This window comes from Camelus ferus, chromosome 30 (assembly GCF_009834535.1).
Source record: "Camelus ferus isolate YT-003-E chromosome 30, BCGSAC_Cfer_1.0, whole genome shotgun sequence".
Lineage (NCBI taxonomy): Eukaryota > Metazoa > Chordata > Mammalia > Artiodactyla > Camelidae > Camelus > Camelus ferus.
The window spans coordinates 17,996,090-18,013,084 of record NC_045725.1 but is presented as its reverse complement, the minus strand read 5'-3'; the positions used below and the strand labels follow the sequence as shown (position 1 = coordinate 18,013,084).

General features: G+C 37.7%; 1 protein-coding gene across 1 annotated transcript in view; it reads right to left on the bottom strand.

Moving 5' to 3' along the window:
• The window catches only part of DCC (DCC netrin 1 receptor), a 986,493-nt gene that overhangs the window by 615,874 nt on the left and 353,624 nt on the right, over positions 1–16,995 (bottom strand). The window contains exon 2 of the mRNA XM_014557664.2: positions 8,533–8,853. Coding sequence (XP_014413150.1) covers positions 8,533–8,853 — 321 coding nt within the window. The remainder of the gene's footprint in view (positions 1–8,532; positions 8,854–16,995) is intronic.

The following is a 16,995-nucleotide window of genomic DNA, read 5'->3' as shown; positions in this document are numbered from 1 at the left end:
TAGACTTGACTTACAAGACTATTAAAAAACAATTAAATTCTTAAAGGGAAGTGCATAAGCATTTTCACTGATGGTATTCAGTACTCTCATCTCTTTATTTTGATCTTGACAGGAAAAGTTTAAGATGATTTGGGAAGACATGGAAGCAACCTAAATGTTCATTGACAGATGACTAGATAAAGAACTTGTGATATATATATACAATGGAATACTACTCAGTGATAAAAAAAGAATAAAATAATGCCATTTGCAGCAACATGGGTGGAACTGGAGATCATCATTCTAAATGAAGGAAGCCAGAAGAGGAAAGAAAAATACCATATGATAACACTTATATGTGGAATCTAAAAAGAAAAAAAAGAAGAAGAAGAAGACAAATGAACTTAAATATAAAACAAAAACAGACTCATAGATACAGAATAAAAACTTGTGGTTGCTGGGAGGAGGGAGGTGGGAAGGGACAGACTGGGAGTTCGAAATTTGTAGATACTGACAGGTATATATAGAATAGATTAACAAGTTTATACTGTATAGCACAGGGAAATATATACAAGATCTTGTGGTAGCTCATGGTGAAAAAGAATATGAAAATGAATATATGTATATTCATATATGACTGAAAAACTGCTCTACACCAGAAATTGACACATTATAAACTGACTATAACTCAATAATTAATTAATTAAAAAAATTTTTAAAGACGATTTGGGAAATATCCACTGAGATTTTCTATGACTTCTAACTTAGTTTCTAGAACATTTCCTAAATTTGAATGTTTCTGTACTTTGCCAAAAAACTCACATCTAATGTAAATATCTTAATTCACAGGTCTTTACATAAAAGTAAATTTAAATAGTACACTTGAGCATGGACATAAAAAATATAATAGGAAAAAATCAATACTAGTGATAGGTTCGTAAAAGTAAAATTGCTTTATTAAATTTATTATCAGTCATAATTTCATGAGAGATTTATAGTTATGCCACCTGATCTGATCCATCTACTTCCTCGAATTTGTCTGTTAGCCTGAACTTTATCAAAAAAAAAAAAAAAAAAAAAAAAAAAAGCTCTTGTACTTCAACAGGGTCTTCTAGAATTCAAGAGTTTGGGTTACTACCACCGTCCTATTTTACTGTAGAACAATTTTAAATATTACTTGCTCATTTTCATTACAGTACCAGCAAAAATCACTGTAGCTAGCTTAAGGGTTGCATAAAAAGCCAGGGCTCTTAACATAATGATTTTTAGAATGAATAATTAGCTATTTCCATTGTCATATGAATTAGAATTCATAACAAAGAAAAGGAAATGAAAGGTTGGAAGACCTTTTTAAAGTTATTTTGTTGATGTTTCTACTATAAAAAGCCCTGTCAAGTTCTCTTTTGTAATTTTTATAATGTAGAAGATGTCTCTCCATTCTGCATATTTTTCGGGAATATATTTCTATTTTAATTTTATTGCAGAGTTAATTGACTTAGGAAGGAGGCAACTAAAAGCCTACTCTTTAAAATGCAATTATTTAAGTTGAGGGTGTGGGAGTACGCGGGTAAGTAGGTGTTGGGGCAATACTGGTGATTATCCCAGTTTTATTTGGCAATAAAACTAAAAGAAAATGATAACATTAGCACACATACAACTATGTCTAACACCACATTTCTTCCTTATACTGTCTTTCTCTCTCATGTTTAAACCACAAAACAATAGAAACATTTAGCTAAATGGCGATAATTGAGACCATTAAGAATTATGGAGTCAGAACAATTTATTTTCCCAACGTACCATTTGAAAATAAGCAATATCTCTATCAGTTTAAAATTAAAAGCTTTGCTCTGTAACTGAACCTTCCACAATGTAGAATTTTGAGCGTATTCAAGGGCACTGGGATACATTTTCCAAACTGCTTCACTGGATGAACTTGACCTTCTAGGCAAGATTCTTATATTGGTTCCCATACAGAGAAGGAACATGAGCACTTTTCTTGCTGTTTCCTTTCTATAACATTTGAGCAGCCTGAGGCAATGTAGTTTATTCTCTCTTCTCTTTAAGACACACTCCTTTTTCTGTTTCCTTTTAAGTAAAAATGTAAAGGTCAGGTTATCATTTCACAAAATACACCATTCTGCTGAGGTAATTCTCACTTCTCTCACCATAATATGCTTTCCCTAATTATTTCATAACTCATTTAAATGGGAGGCATTCTGGAAGAGAATTCATTGAAACAACTCCTCAAGTAACTATTTTTTTTAACTCAGGGGAATTTTAATTATAACGCCTGTGTTATTTAAAAGCAGAGTGCTACAATTTGCATCTTGAAACATTTATTGTAATAAGGGAGTAAAAAACTATGCTCCTGTGAATGAAATAACAACTCAAGTAAATGCAATTTAGTTGGCCTTTTATTTTCTTGATTTTCAAGAAACAGGGGGAAAAATGCAAATTTGACCTGAATTATAAAACCATTTAAAAGGATAAAAGATAACCAAAATCTTGCCCCTAGAATGACTTTAAGCCTATTTTACAAATCCCATGTTCTCTGTATTTCAGGAGAAATCTACAATGTGTCATTATTTAATGTATGGCTGTAATAGTAAAATCTTCTCATCTTAGAAGAAAATATCCAAATCACAGTGTTTTCCCCTGTTGGGGAGGAAGAAAACTTTTCTTTTACCTTTGGTGTAAGAATTAAATTGACATAAGACAAACAGGAGAATATCACAATTAATTTTGTACATATGGGAATCCCACATACACGAGAGTGTTGTAAGAGACCTCACATATATGAGAGGGTCAAAGACAGAAAAGCAAAACGAGGTTTATAGTCTATCCTGACCTAAGGAATGAGAGTGAAGTCTGGGGCCTCCAAGGACAGAGGGTCATTCACAGGACAAAACGAAGCACCGACACTTGGTAATTAGATGTTCGTCCCGCCATTTACGTGGAGCCACTTAGATAAAATGTATCTCTGCTAATAACTCTTTTGCTGGGGGAAATCCCCAATTTAAACTCTTCTAGGTTGTTAAGGGATGGACAGTAGTTTCTTTTGAGACCAAAAGATCTCCACTGCTTTTGGCTCAAAATTGTCCACGTACCAAAGTAGCACATCTTGGGGAGGCCTGTTCTGAACACCTACACCTACAAGAAATCGATATTTTCAAGGGAATAAATGGGTAAACAAAATATATTATTATTTTCCCCTTAGTTTATATTTTGGGGAATTTCATTGTTTAAAAATAAATGACTGGGGGGAAGGCCGAGCCCAGTGATAGAGTGCCTGCTTAGCATTCATGAGGTCCTGGGTTCAATTTCCAGTACTTTCATTAAAAAAAAAAAAAAGACTGAGCTAGTGGGCTCCTCACAGTACCCTTAAACCTAGTCCTCAGACTGAGAAGCAAAATAATAAGGGAATAAGTGTGTGTCGGAGTCAGACAATCTGAGTTCTAGCCTCAGCCTATAAAAAGTCATGACCCCTTTTCACTTTGTTCTTGGTCAATTCAGGCATCTAGATCACAAAGCTTTTCTGAACTTTATGAGATAATGAAGGAGAACTAATAAAATGGCCGCACTTAGGCTAACAGATTGCTTATTCTTATGCTTGCCCTTAAAACAGTCAACTAACCTGACTGACCAGTTGCTACTTACAGTTTCCAGGCCCGTTGTTAAGACTAAAGCTATTAATTTTACTGTTTCTGCTTTATTCCAGTAATCGAAAGTAATAATCATGCTTGGTCTCTGAGTTGTTCTCCTGGGAGAAGGTCCTGGGACTGTAACCTTACAAAGTAGCCTGAATTACCAAGCAGACTATGCCTTGGGCACTTATAAGATGGAGAGATGCAAACAGTGACAACCACCAGCCTCTACAGACTTGGTCACCTGGAGACACCGTGACGCCACTCTGAGTCTGATGAGAAGAAAATCATTCTGTTGCTTGTTACCGATGCTTTACTGTTGAGCTGTGGCTGTATAATCCCCCTGCCCCAACCCCAAGGTGGGCTCACAGTTTTGAAGGCACCAGCCTGCTGTGAGTCCCCTTTGCCCCGCAAAGCAATAAAGCTGCCTCTCTTCTTCTAAGCTCTAACAGCCTGATTCTGAGTTTCATTTTGGCTCATCAGGGACGGGGGCCGATCTTTCAGCAACAATAATGCATATGAATACACAGTACAAAGAATGAAGTATTATTTTAAAAAAAAGCCAGTTAATCGTTTCCATATTCAAGATAGAAAGGTTTAAAAATTGACAAAAAAGGAGCTGGCTGGACACAAATGCTCTAAAATGCATCCTGCAGTCAGGGTCCTTCACGTGAGGGAGGAGAGACTGGTCCCCTCGCAGCCCCGAGAGTGTGAATACAAGCAGAGGAAGCACTTGCTTCTCAGAGCCCTGCAGAGGAAGTAGTTGGGGATGGTCGAGTAGTTGTGTGGGTAGGTGAGTGTGTTGATGGAGGGGAGCAGTGGGATGTTATCAGAGAAAATGAGTAAGATGACTTTTTCATGATTATTCAGAGAATCTCTTTAGTGATCTGGTTTTCTTACACATTGGCATTATTATTATTATTACTACTATCATCATCATCATCATCATCATCATCATCATCATCATCATCACCTTCTTGGAGGAGAAGGGGTTACGTTAAACTCCCAGTCTAGATCCACTAACTCCTGTGAACCTGGCTTAGGTGAATCGTTTTCGGTTGGAAGGGAAGTCAGGAGGCTTAGTTGAGAAGACTTTTCAGCATCTTTTTCCGAAATGACAGCAGCTATTGCTCGATCTAGAACTCCTAGTCTGGCCAGTACAAATTATATTAGCTCCATTGACATGACAGTAGATCAACTTGTGAAAAATGAATTTTGTAGTCAAACCAATTTTGTCACTTCTTGTCAAAAATATGCATAGATTCAACTTTTGAAAATGCAATTCAGGCTTGCCAGTTTGTACTCATGGATTGCAAAGGCAGTTATCTGATCCAAGATGACAATATTTATGGCTCAGGATTTGCAGCCTACACTTCTCTCCTCCCCCCTGAAAATGTCCTGCACCATCACATGGGAATACTGAACACTGTCATTTCCTAATAGTAATAATTATAATAACACAATAATAACCATTATTAAGCCTGTTTATACTGCTGCTGCTACTGATTAAGTATGTACTCTGCACTGTGGGCTTCAGATCCTAGATGTGATTTAAAAGCCACCATAGCCTTAGAAGGTAGGTTATCATTATGCCTGTTTTACAGAAAAGCATTGACAGGCTCAGATAGCTGGTGACATCTGGGGTAGGAAAGATGTGCTTGGCCAGATGCAAGCTCATCTTGATGTTATGGGTTATGGAAGAAATAAGGAATTGATACACGATTTTTTTTTTCAAGTAGCATATGGGATATTCCAGCACAGTGCATCTTCTAATTTTAAGAGTTATTTGCAGATTATTGAGATATAAATTAAATTAGTCCAACTCTGTCCATCAAGAGGAGGGACACACATAGATAAATTAAACTAATTGCATCAAGTTCAATAACGAAGAAGGAGTAGAGGAAAAAAGAGAAGGAAGAAGATGACACTGGCTGGAAACTCTTGGCATAAAGCCCCACATCTTCACTGATAAAACAAATGCCTACATGAAAAACTACCAAATACACTGGATGCTCTTCTAGGGACGAAGCAGAGAGGGCGGTAGGAGAAGCTATGTAAACAAGCCAGACAGAGGCCCCGGCTGGGCTCTGTCCTCAACCTTGAGGTCCTAAGTAAAGGTATACACGGCAGAGAAAAATCGCACCATTTCTGATTAGCACTAATGGGATACAAGTACAATTCAACCAGCACAAGCCAAGCTGCTTTCAAATAGAGATTTAATGGCCCAGGCAGTCTTTACTGACAGAACTCACAATTCCCAGAAATACCGACAGTCAGTAGCCAGTTACACTGAGACTTTGAACAAGATGTTGAATGGGCTGGTGGCCCTTCATTTCTCTCTCCTAGTCTCCCTCCCTCTTCAGCTAACTGTGCACACAGGGTTCAAAGAGCTCTTGAGAAGTTCCCAGGAAATAGAAAGAATGGTGCATCACAAGATCACTGCATAAAATGAGTTGATTAAAGACAGATTTCATTTGCTGCATTTCTTTTTATCAAAAGACACTTTGAGAAAACAAAAATGGAAGAGAAGCATTGTATTAAAAGGGCTCTACACAGCACCTGAGGGTACAGAACAGTTTCTTTCTTTTTCATTCAAAGCAAAGCTGCCTGTTACCTTTTAGTAGTGACTGGTTTATTGACTGTTAATGCTTTAAAAATGAGATTAAATCAGGCCCATGGTCTTTATTACAGGGAAGATATATGCCCCTGTGCATTCCAGCAGTTTGGCAATCTTAACCTCAGCAGACATAACATTGATGTATGCTGTGTTGCCAAACAGCACCGGGAAGTGTTTAAAACGCGGCGAACAGCCTTATTGCCTTGAAATGATACAATCTAATATTAGATTGTAACTCAGTGACTGAATCTGCCAGACCATCCTTGCACAGAATACGAAAGTCAAAAGTCGAAGCCACTTTATTTTAATATCTCACATGGAAAGGATGGCTCCTCATCTCCCTATTGAAACAGAACATGTTAAAGAGAATCTGGATGAGAGGAAACTGAAACCACAATTTATCAGGATGTTTTCACTAATAGCGCATACGTGTGTGCCTTTTGGAATGGAGCATCAAAACGCCAGCCCAATGCATTCAAATCGGCAGAGCTACCTTGTATTGTGGGCAACTGACAGATGGGATCCAAGAGTCCAGAAATTCTCCAATGAGGGAAAATCAAATGGTACCCTTTCTGCCTCAGATGGGGCACTCCAGGAAAGCAGATTTTACCTTAATCCTCAGCGCTCACTCCACTTGTTCTTTTTAATCAGCCGTGATGAGCACAGACCTTTAGCCCTCTCTGCACTCTACGTTCATCAGCTAAACTTCAGACCCTCCTCACTCACAGATCCAGGTGGCTGACAGCCTTGGTTTTCATGATCAGGATGCCACCTCATGGATCTCCTGAGTAAAAGGGATGCTTTGCATCCATGCTTCAGTGTGGCATTGCTAAAGCAGGTGGAGGGCATCACTAGGTAGGTTGACCAAACATTCTAGTTTTACCTGGTCTGAAGGGTTCTCAGGACACACTACTTTCAAGTGCAAAAGTCAGTTCAGTTCAGTTCAGGTTAAACCAAGATGGTTGACCACTGTATCACCAGGTGAAGATCCTGCCCACCAGGACATCTCTGCTCAGGGATAATCTGGTTTACCTGAATTTGAAAGAGAGTCCTTAGTGGGGAAAAGAAGCCATTAAAGAGTGGCATGAAGCTGGGTATGGACTCTTTGCTTATCTATGAGATCTAATGTTTTTATACCATCACTTGACAAAATCAGCATTTTCAGATTTCAGCTCTATCGTATATTCATTAGAAGAGTCCATGGGGGAGTGGCGGTTTATCCTGACTGTCCTATGTTATGTATATTATTGTTGAAAATGAGTCCTCATTCTCATCTGTCCTCCTGGATACAGACTGGGAAAGGAAACCCATAAAAAATGACTAAATTATGGTCTATTTGTTCAAATGAATAGAACTAAAGATTAAGTTGAAAGGAGCTCTTCAAACCTGTTTACCTATTTGAAGACCTACATTTGTTTCAGGTTGGATTCATCTGCCTTGTTTTGTAACCAGTATCAAAATTTAAACAAAACAAACATCAAAGTCCAAATTTAAGCTGAATCATTATAGAAATGAGTATAAAGTTGATTCTTCTCCCTATAAGTCTAATAGTTCCAAAGAAATAATTATAAGCCGCCCTCTAACCAAAATAATTGGGGCAAAAAAGAGCAATATTCAAGGATTCCAGAACATTCATACTGCTTCTTTCAGGCTTCAAAACATCCAGATGAAAAGTAAACAGTTTTCATCCTATTATTCAGTTATTGAGTCAACACATTACCAAACATAAAGATATTTGAGAGCACTAAGAAAATTTTTATTTTTCATTTAGATGTATATGTTGTAAGATAAGCCATTACAATTAAAATAAAATTCAGTGCTCTAAAAGTAAAAAGGAAACAAACAAACAAACAAAAAACCAAACACATGCTGCGAATTTTCATTAAGGGCTGTAAAATGAAATTAATTAGGAAATTATTTTTCTAATATTTTTCAATTAATGAAAACTCCTCCCTTAAACATAAGTAGTGGATTAACTTGAACCAAACTTTATGAGGTTTTCCAGAAGAAACTGGAAAAGGATCTCAACAGCTAACATAACATTATGAGATTTTCCAAAACAATGTTATGTTAGTTGTTGAGATCCTTTTACTGTTTTCCAAGCTAATTTAGAGAAAAAATCAAATCAAGACCATGAGGAAATAAACAAACATGTTTTTACGTTTTTCTTTTTTCTTAAAATATATACTTTGTTTCTGCAAATTTTAGTTTCTTATCTCAAAAAGAAAAAAAAAAAAGGAGTCAAAAGAAGAGACAGAGAAGAAAGAGGAGAAGAAAAAATCCACTTACCTGCCACTGCAACTTTTGCTGTCCGGCTAATAATTGACCCAGAATCTCCTAAAGATGCCTCACATTGGTAAAGTCCTTCATCTGGCTTGTGGTGCCTGGAGTGAAGTATGTTCTGTATCAACAGAGACCCATTGGGAAGTTGCTGCTTCCTTTCATCCATTCCCAAGGCGAGGTGGATGCCATCCTTCTTCCACTTTATAACTGGGACTCCTCGGTCGGACTCTGCAGAGCAGTTCAGGAGGACACTGCCTCCCCGCATGGTGACGGCATCAGAAGGTTCTGACAGGAAGCGCAGTGACGTGAAGGACTTAATCTGGAAACCTGGAAGGTGAAAGCACAGGGGAAGATGTTCACTCATTCAAGTAGGTCTTAGCGTAAATCCCTTGCCTTTTCTTCACAAAACTTTTTTCAAAAAAGCCAGGGCTTTGAAAACTGTCCAAGAGTAAATGAAACTCAAAATCAAGGATGTTGTGTTAAAGAATGAAAAAGTGTCTAATTGAAGTAATCACGATTAATGAAACTATTGGCCCCAAAAGTGATAATATAAAAAATTAAGAACTCATACAAATCTAGGCCTGGCCAGCATCACATATCAATCAGTACTGGAAATTTAGACAGAACAGATTAATATTTTCCAAATGAAACTAGATATTTTAAAGGAGCTGTAGTAGTGGGGTAGCTAAGATGTGGGGGGCTGTTTCCAGCTCTGCATTCTGATTATTGTATCCATGAACATTTTTAAAAAATCCATTCAGACATGGTATTTCACTAACAACGACAGCAATAAAAAATCAACTCCGAACAAGGTGGGAGAAGTTTTTTACAAAGCTCACGTGAGTTTTAAAATAGGTAAGAAATCCCGCTTGCAGAAACAAGTCAATAAAGCTACCACCTAAAGTCCCAAATCCCTAGTGAGTCTTAATTTCCATCTAAATGTTGCTCACGAGCCAGGAAATCTAGGTGAATATTATAGTTGGATTTTTTTCATAAATATAAGAAATCAACAGAAAGAATAGAAAGCCATTTAAGAATCTGGAGAGGAGGGAACAGGTACAATTAGTTTAAGTACATTCTTTTCAGGGCGGGTAGCATAGCATTTACCAGAAAGCTTGGCTGTTGAATCGAAGACTTTGACAAGGTCTCAAAAGGTCATTGGGCTCACCCTTTGCTCAGACAGTTGAATACCTAAACTCAAGTTCAATTATCTGCAATTTCATTTTCAATGATCTCTGGCACTAGGGATTCTACAATGTTCCCTGGTATCTTGTTTTCAATATTTAATCATTCTTAGAGTCTTAACTGAATTTTCTTGCTTCCATTTAATCCCATTTCCTCCTGAATCCTGTGTAGATGGACACATCCTTGTAAGAGCCCCTCATTCTTTGAGGCAGCATTTAATTTCTTTAGAGACTCCCCCCCCCCAAGTTATGTTTTAGCCTCATTTTTCACAGTATAACAATCTCAACTTCATTAGCTTCCTTAACTTTTCTGGAAAGGGAATCATTTTTGTTGTACTTTGTGAAAATTTTCCAGTTTTCTATCATTTAAAAGGCAAGCATCTAAATTGTTTATAATCAATGTTCTTATGAAAGACTGACCCATACCAGCTCCAATGGACAGAATTATTCCTAGCTTTGTAAACTCCACTTTCTGGTGATGATAAAGCTGAACAGCTTCTCATTGTTTCTCAATAGTGTTATCTTCCATGTTCCCACACAACCAATCTTTCTAAGCCTTATATTCACAGTATCTCTGTTATGCTACTTCTTTCCATTGAACCTTGCCCATCATTCACTGTCATACACTCATTTCATCTAACTAGGGCATTTACCCCCAAAAAGCAGCTGGAATCTTGCTCAAGTTAGTAAAAACAAAAACAAAAACAAGACAACAGTGAGCATTGTGTCTACCATAAATTATAATGGAAAAAAATCCCAAAAGACACAGCCTGGCCCCCTCCCTGTCCAATGAGACCCTCCTCCCCTCAGATCCTTTTAGTGTAGACAACCTGATTATTCCAGCCCATTCCTCCAGTGGAAAGTACATCACATTGGGAGTCTAGGGTATTTAGCCATTGGTCCTGGCTTTATTACCTAAAGATCTGTGACACAAACAAGCCTTTGAAATCTTCAGGACCTCAGTTCCTTCTGTAAAATGAGGGTGTTGAACTAAGATGATCTCTAAATTCAATACTCAGTTTAAAAACTTGCAGGACTAGAATGGGTTAAAGACATCCATCAAATGAACGCTGCTCTAAGCTTACTGAGCTGCACACTGAATTTGCTATAAATGGCTCCCTCGTGTCTACAGGATATCCTCCTTTACAAGAAAAGAAACATAAGGTAGTGAACAGCTAGCTTGAGATACACCAAGAATGAGAAAGCAGAAGGAAGTTCTAATGTCCTTAAATGTCAAGATATTTCTCTAGAGTAATACCTGCAATTTCCATACAAGCAGCACGAATAAGGTAGAAATAAATTCAGAATTCAAGACCAGGCAACTACATTAAAAAGCATTTATTGCTTTTTTGTTCTTCCTGAGGCCTATATTTTAAACAACAACCTCATATTGAACACCTTATTTATGTCACAGAACACATAATATATTTAACGCAGCTGTTTATGACAGCATGCTAATGAGCATATGTGCCCATTATCACAAATAAATAATCCACTTAATCTGAAACAAGGAGGTTATGACACTTTGCAGTGCGGTGAGTACATAATTTAGGAAAGTTAAATAAAGATTCACTTTTCTTCAATACAATTACCCTTGCAGTTTGCTGGCAATTTGAGCTTTTGTACTCCTTATAACAATTATATTTTGAATAAATGGCTCTGGAATAAAGGTGCCTCATTGCTTTAGGTAACTTGCATTGGTTTATGTCATTTTTTTTAGAAAAGATGGAAGTGGACCCAAGCACATATAATCTATTGAGAAATAATAGGTATTATTAATGATCCTTTTTTCAGAGTTTTAGCCCATATTAGGTACAAGTGGCCTCCACTACCTTGGGGACACACACACAGGCTTAAGAAATGTCTCACTGATACATGACACTGACTTCAGCCTAGGCTACCCTCCTCCCTCTTCTCTTAGTACTAGTTTCTCTTGGAGGGATTTGCCTACTATATCATACCTTATAATATGAAATAATTTTATCAAACTGTTTCATCAAAGAATCAACATGAAATCATCTGATTTAATGCAGGAACAGAGAAAGACAGAAAGATGATAAAACTGAAGAAGACAAAGAAGTAGAAATAACTTTTAGAACTCGTAGCTCAAAAAATTGTGGCTGGAATTCAGGCAGAGTTTGACAAGGGTACAGATCCCCTAGGAAATGAGTAAAAGGAATAGTTGGACAGCAATGGAAGAATGCTGTTGAAGAGTAAAAGGGAAACTACCTTCTTTACAAGTTTACAGACTATTTTGCATTGGAATAAGAACGGTGAGAATTTCATCTAGAAGAGAGTCAACTGGAGAAGTTTTTGCTTTGTTTTGGTTTAGTTTTATCTTAAAGATGCCTGTGGTCATTCTGTGGAACCCTCAAGTAGTAGTATTTCTCATCCTTGCTTCGTAAAAGAAGCAATCCTTTTGACCTGCTGTAAAATTACATAAGGCAATTATGCTTGGAGAAATGTACTTGAGAGTACCAAATTCCTACCCGCTAAGAAACTTGTACAGCTAGGTCTGAAATCAGGATTCATGGTAAGAATAAGTGACCCTTTCTCCCTGTAAATTTTGGCTTGGGAAAATTCCTAAGTCTTCTTTGGCTAGGATTTAGGCATAGAGCCATATATGCATTTAACTAATTGGTATTATTTCTTATCTGTGTCCGTGTGAGAAGAAGTAATCAAGTACCAGACTGGCCGTAGGCATTCTTCTTCTTCTTCTTCTGAAAGATGGCAGTTTATAAGCAGATACCAACATAGCAAAACCTTCAATATTTTCCTAATGAAGAAACAGAGGAAGATCTACTCTTAAGAAGTGACCCAAAGGAGAAACATTTACATTGATTTGCTTCAGTTTTGTCGAACATGAATAAGCATCAGAGAGAACACTGATAGGGACATTCCAAGTTTATATTCATTGAGTACCCAGAGATAGAAAAGATCCTCAGTGTATTTTAGAAACTCGCCAAAATGACCAAGCAAACAGCAAAAATGTTTCCATAAGCTTAAGTCCCTCTGTGCTTGGGCTCGTTGTCATATTCATGTCAATTTCAAAGGCCAGTCACAGAGGCAGACTAACATAGAATGGATTTTTTAAGGTATGACATTTCATCTACAATATCAAGCATTGTTAACTGTGAAAAATAATTCCCTGTGGAGTCAGAAGTTCCCTTCCAAGTCCAATATGTAAAAGCTTCTGGTTAAAGCAATAAAAGCTAAAAATGAAATTTATGAAAAGTCGCATGGAAGTAAAAAGAAGCCCCTAAAAATATTTTAAGATTAGAAAATGTCATACAAATCCCCACAGAACTTGCTATGCATAATTTTATCTCTTGCAAATTATGAAAACTTTCACTTTGGGATGCTTGGAGATTCTGCTGTTCCCCAAGTTCATGTAATCAACCCAGAAAATTCTGCCATCATTATCTCCTCTTAGAAATATATTCCACTGCATCTCCTTCTCTAGTGTTAAGAAAGAGATCTCCAACGAAAAAAATTAAAACTATTCTGTGGATGGTGAAATAGAATCCATTTTCAATTAAACCAAGTTCACTTACATGTGCAATTACCATTTTGGACATCAGCCCTAGCAAAACGTTTAAAATCTTCTCATTATGTTTAACTTCTGCCACTTTAATTATATGTCTTGGTATAGGCCTATTTGGGTTCATCTGGTTTGGAACCCTCTGAGCTTCTTGCACCTGGATATCTATTTCCTTCTTTAGGTTTAGGACCTTTTCAGCCATAATTTCTTCAAGTATGTTTTCCATCCCCTTTTCTCTTTCTTCCCCTTCTTTGACCCCTGTTATGTGTAGATTGACACACTTCATATTGTGCTATAGGTCTCTTACGTTGCTTTCATTTTTTTTTTCTTTCATTTGTTTTTCTATCTGCTGTTCTGACTGGGTAATTTCCATTGTTCTATCTTCCAGATCACCTACTCGTTCTTCTGCGTTATCTGGTCTGCTACTTACTGCCTTTAGCTTGGCTTTCATCTCAGCAATTGAGTTTTCTGATTTTAATTTGCTCCTCTTTCTAGTTTCTGGTTTCTTTTTACAGTCATCTGCACCTCTATTGATAGCCTTTCTAAAGTCCTTCAGTATTTTTATTATCTCCTTTTGAACTTGAGCTCTGGTAGACTGGAGAGGTCTATTTCACTGCTCTTTCAGGATTAATAGGAAGTGGTTCCTCTGCTTCTTCATTTTACTTATGTTTCTCTGACTCTATGAATTTAGGAGTAACAGTTATCCACTGCGGGCTTGAAGGACTGTTTTTATGTGGGAGCATCCCTGGGTAGTGAGTGTGTGTCTAGTATTTTTGTTGCAAAGTGTGTTTTTAGTATGGCTGGCGGCCATGTCTTTTCTGCATGTGTGCTGGCTGTTATCCCCTCGACTGGGGATGCAACTGGTGTTGTGGTGACCAGAGCCTGCCCTGGATGTTGAGCAGGGCCTCTCTTCCTTGCTCTGTGGTCGTCTGATTGAACATTTAGCATGCTCCTTGGAACGGTTTTGGTTATTCACACAAAGAGCTGTCAAAAGATTTCTTTTCATCAGCTGCAATAGCTACAGTCCTCGTGCAAAAGAAGTTTTGGGAAATATACTATTTTTTCTTTATCAGATTACATGTCTTTCATTACATTTTAGCTCCACATATAATTATAGCCTTTTAAAGTATTTGAATTATAAACTCTTGTCTGGTTGACCTACCCCTCAGTCCAGTTTAGCCTCTAGATAGGCGAAACCATAAGCACACTCACTCTGCCAGAGCCTGGAGGTGTGCTTTGTGTGCTTCATATTAACGTAGAACATTAATTTGAGTCAGCCCAGAGCGAGAAAGTGTATCTCACCAAAGCACCAGAACCAAGGACCACAGGGGTTTCTGTGCTGTATCAGTGTGTTTTTTAATTTTTTCTACTTTGTTAAGAGATATGGTAAAAATACTTGTCAGAAGATGTGGTCCTATCTTTAAAAAATTATGTGCATTCCAGCCCTTCTTAGAGAGTAACATTTTGAAGCCATTCAACTTCAGGAAAAGTTTTCATTACTAACATATGGAAATCAGAAATGAATCAGGTTTTATGGAATTTACTCCTGAATTTAAATAATGCAAAAGAAGACTTAACAGGAAGAAACCCAGGTGCATGTTACTATGGGAATTTATTAAGTATCATTAAAATGTAGGGAAATGATGGATGAAAATTTAAATGAAAAATTTTAAAGGACAGTTCAAGTTTTTCCCCCCATTAGAGACACTAGATTCAGCAAATAAAACTTAAAGACATCAGGTATATCTGAATTTCAGATAAACAACAAATAACATTTTTGTATATACACGTTTAAGACAACAAATGCTTGTATTAAATGAACAATGTGTAAGATGTATCTATGCTAAAACATTACTTGTTATTTATTCGAATTTCAAACTTAACCGGGCATCCTATATTTTATCTGGCAACCCTAACCCCCATGAAATTGCTTCCTTGAGGCTATGGCAAAAGTAAGCAAATAGTATACTAATTCATATCACCCTTCTCAGTTTTGACATGCTTACAAAGCGTGAACTCTTGGAAAGCTACCATGATTGAGTCAGAAAACGTGATTTTAGTGTCAGGACACTTGCTGACCTAGTCCAACACAACCAAATATCCGTGCAGAAAGGTTACTAAACCCAATTTGTTCTTAACACAGTGATCCTTCTTTGTCTCTTGCCTTTACAAGACAGGGAGCAAAATTCAGGAATATAAACACAGGCTGTGGAGTTCAAGAAGTAACTGTCCCAGCAGAAATCTCTTCGTGAGCCCACACAGCGGCTCCGCATCAGACATTCTGAGCACATGGCATCTTCCACAAAGCAGTGGCAGCTTTGCTGAGATCTGAGGTTTTTATAGGGCAAGAAGTGTGTGCCCCAGGCAACTGTCTGAGTGTCCTCTGGCTAAATCCAATGGTAAAGAAAAGTGATAAGGGCCGAGTTAGAGCAGGGGAGTAGCTTTCTCATCCCTCTGCTGTTTCGAGAGCTAAATCTCTAAGAGCTGCGTGATACTGGGCAAATTGTAATGGGATCTTTTTCAGCTCAACAGGTAACACAGCCTGACTTTAGGTTATCATTCCCTAGGCCTCATGCAAAATTAACACTTAAAAGAGAAACTTTGATGTGCTGCTTAATCCTGCCCTGGGTTTAAACCTTTACCCGCCTCTTAAGCTTGCTTTCCCCTCCCTTGTGTTTTTCATCAGTCTTTCTCAAAGTAGGAGGATAGACTGCTTTTCATAAATGCAACTGTTAAGTGGATCACTGAGAAAGGTTATTTAGGGTATTTAGAAAAAAATACCAGTTACTGGTACCAAGTGCATAGGAACATTTCCATTGAGATGACAGTGAAGAGTGGACAAGCATTGGAATGCCATTGATTGGGACAGAACCTTATTTCTAATCAAGTTGCCCATATTTACTATATACAAGAAAGAACATATAGATATAAAACCAAATTCATAATCCTGCTTGCCTGGCGATAGCCACTGTTAAAATATATATGCATTTCCTTCTAAGAAATTATTCATTTTTTGATTAATAGTAATTTGCTTTTTCTATTCATGTGGTTGTAAAAATATTAGAGAGAGAGAGAAGGAACAAGAGAGAGATTACATTCTGGTCTCCACCTCTTCTCTTCTTATGAGGACTCTAAAATCCCACCTAAACTCAATTATCTCCCAGAAGTTTCACCTCCAAAAACAAACTGGACAGATGAATCTGTGGGGGAGCTAGGTGGAATGGGGGTGGCACAAACATTCAATCCATAACCTATGAAGAGCAAGTATCTAGGGGAAGAAATTTGCAGGGAGACAAGGCCTAAAGGTCACAGGGACCTGGGAGACAAGCAATAGATCTTTGTCTTTACTCCGACAAAGATGGAAACCTAGTGAAGAGTTTTGCTCAAGAGAGTGAAAAGGTCCAACTTAAGCTGTAAAACAGAATTTCTGAACAGGGAAAGATTTGCACACACACACACACACCCAGCCCCAGAGGCATTTGGTAACATTTGGCAACTGGGAAGGGCGCCACTGGTTCAGAGTGGGAAGAGGCCTTGGGTGCTGCTACCTACCCTACCATGCACAGAACATCCCTTTGCAGGAGAGAATGATCTGTCCCAAAGCATCAACAGTGCTGAGGTCGAGAAATCTTTCAAAAGGATCATTCTGGTTACTGTGTTGGACAACTGGGTTCACAAGAAGAAGGGAAGGCAGTTAGGAGGCTAGTGCCACAGTCCGGGTGAGAGATGACGTGACTCAGGCTA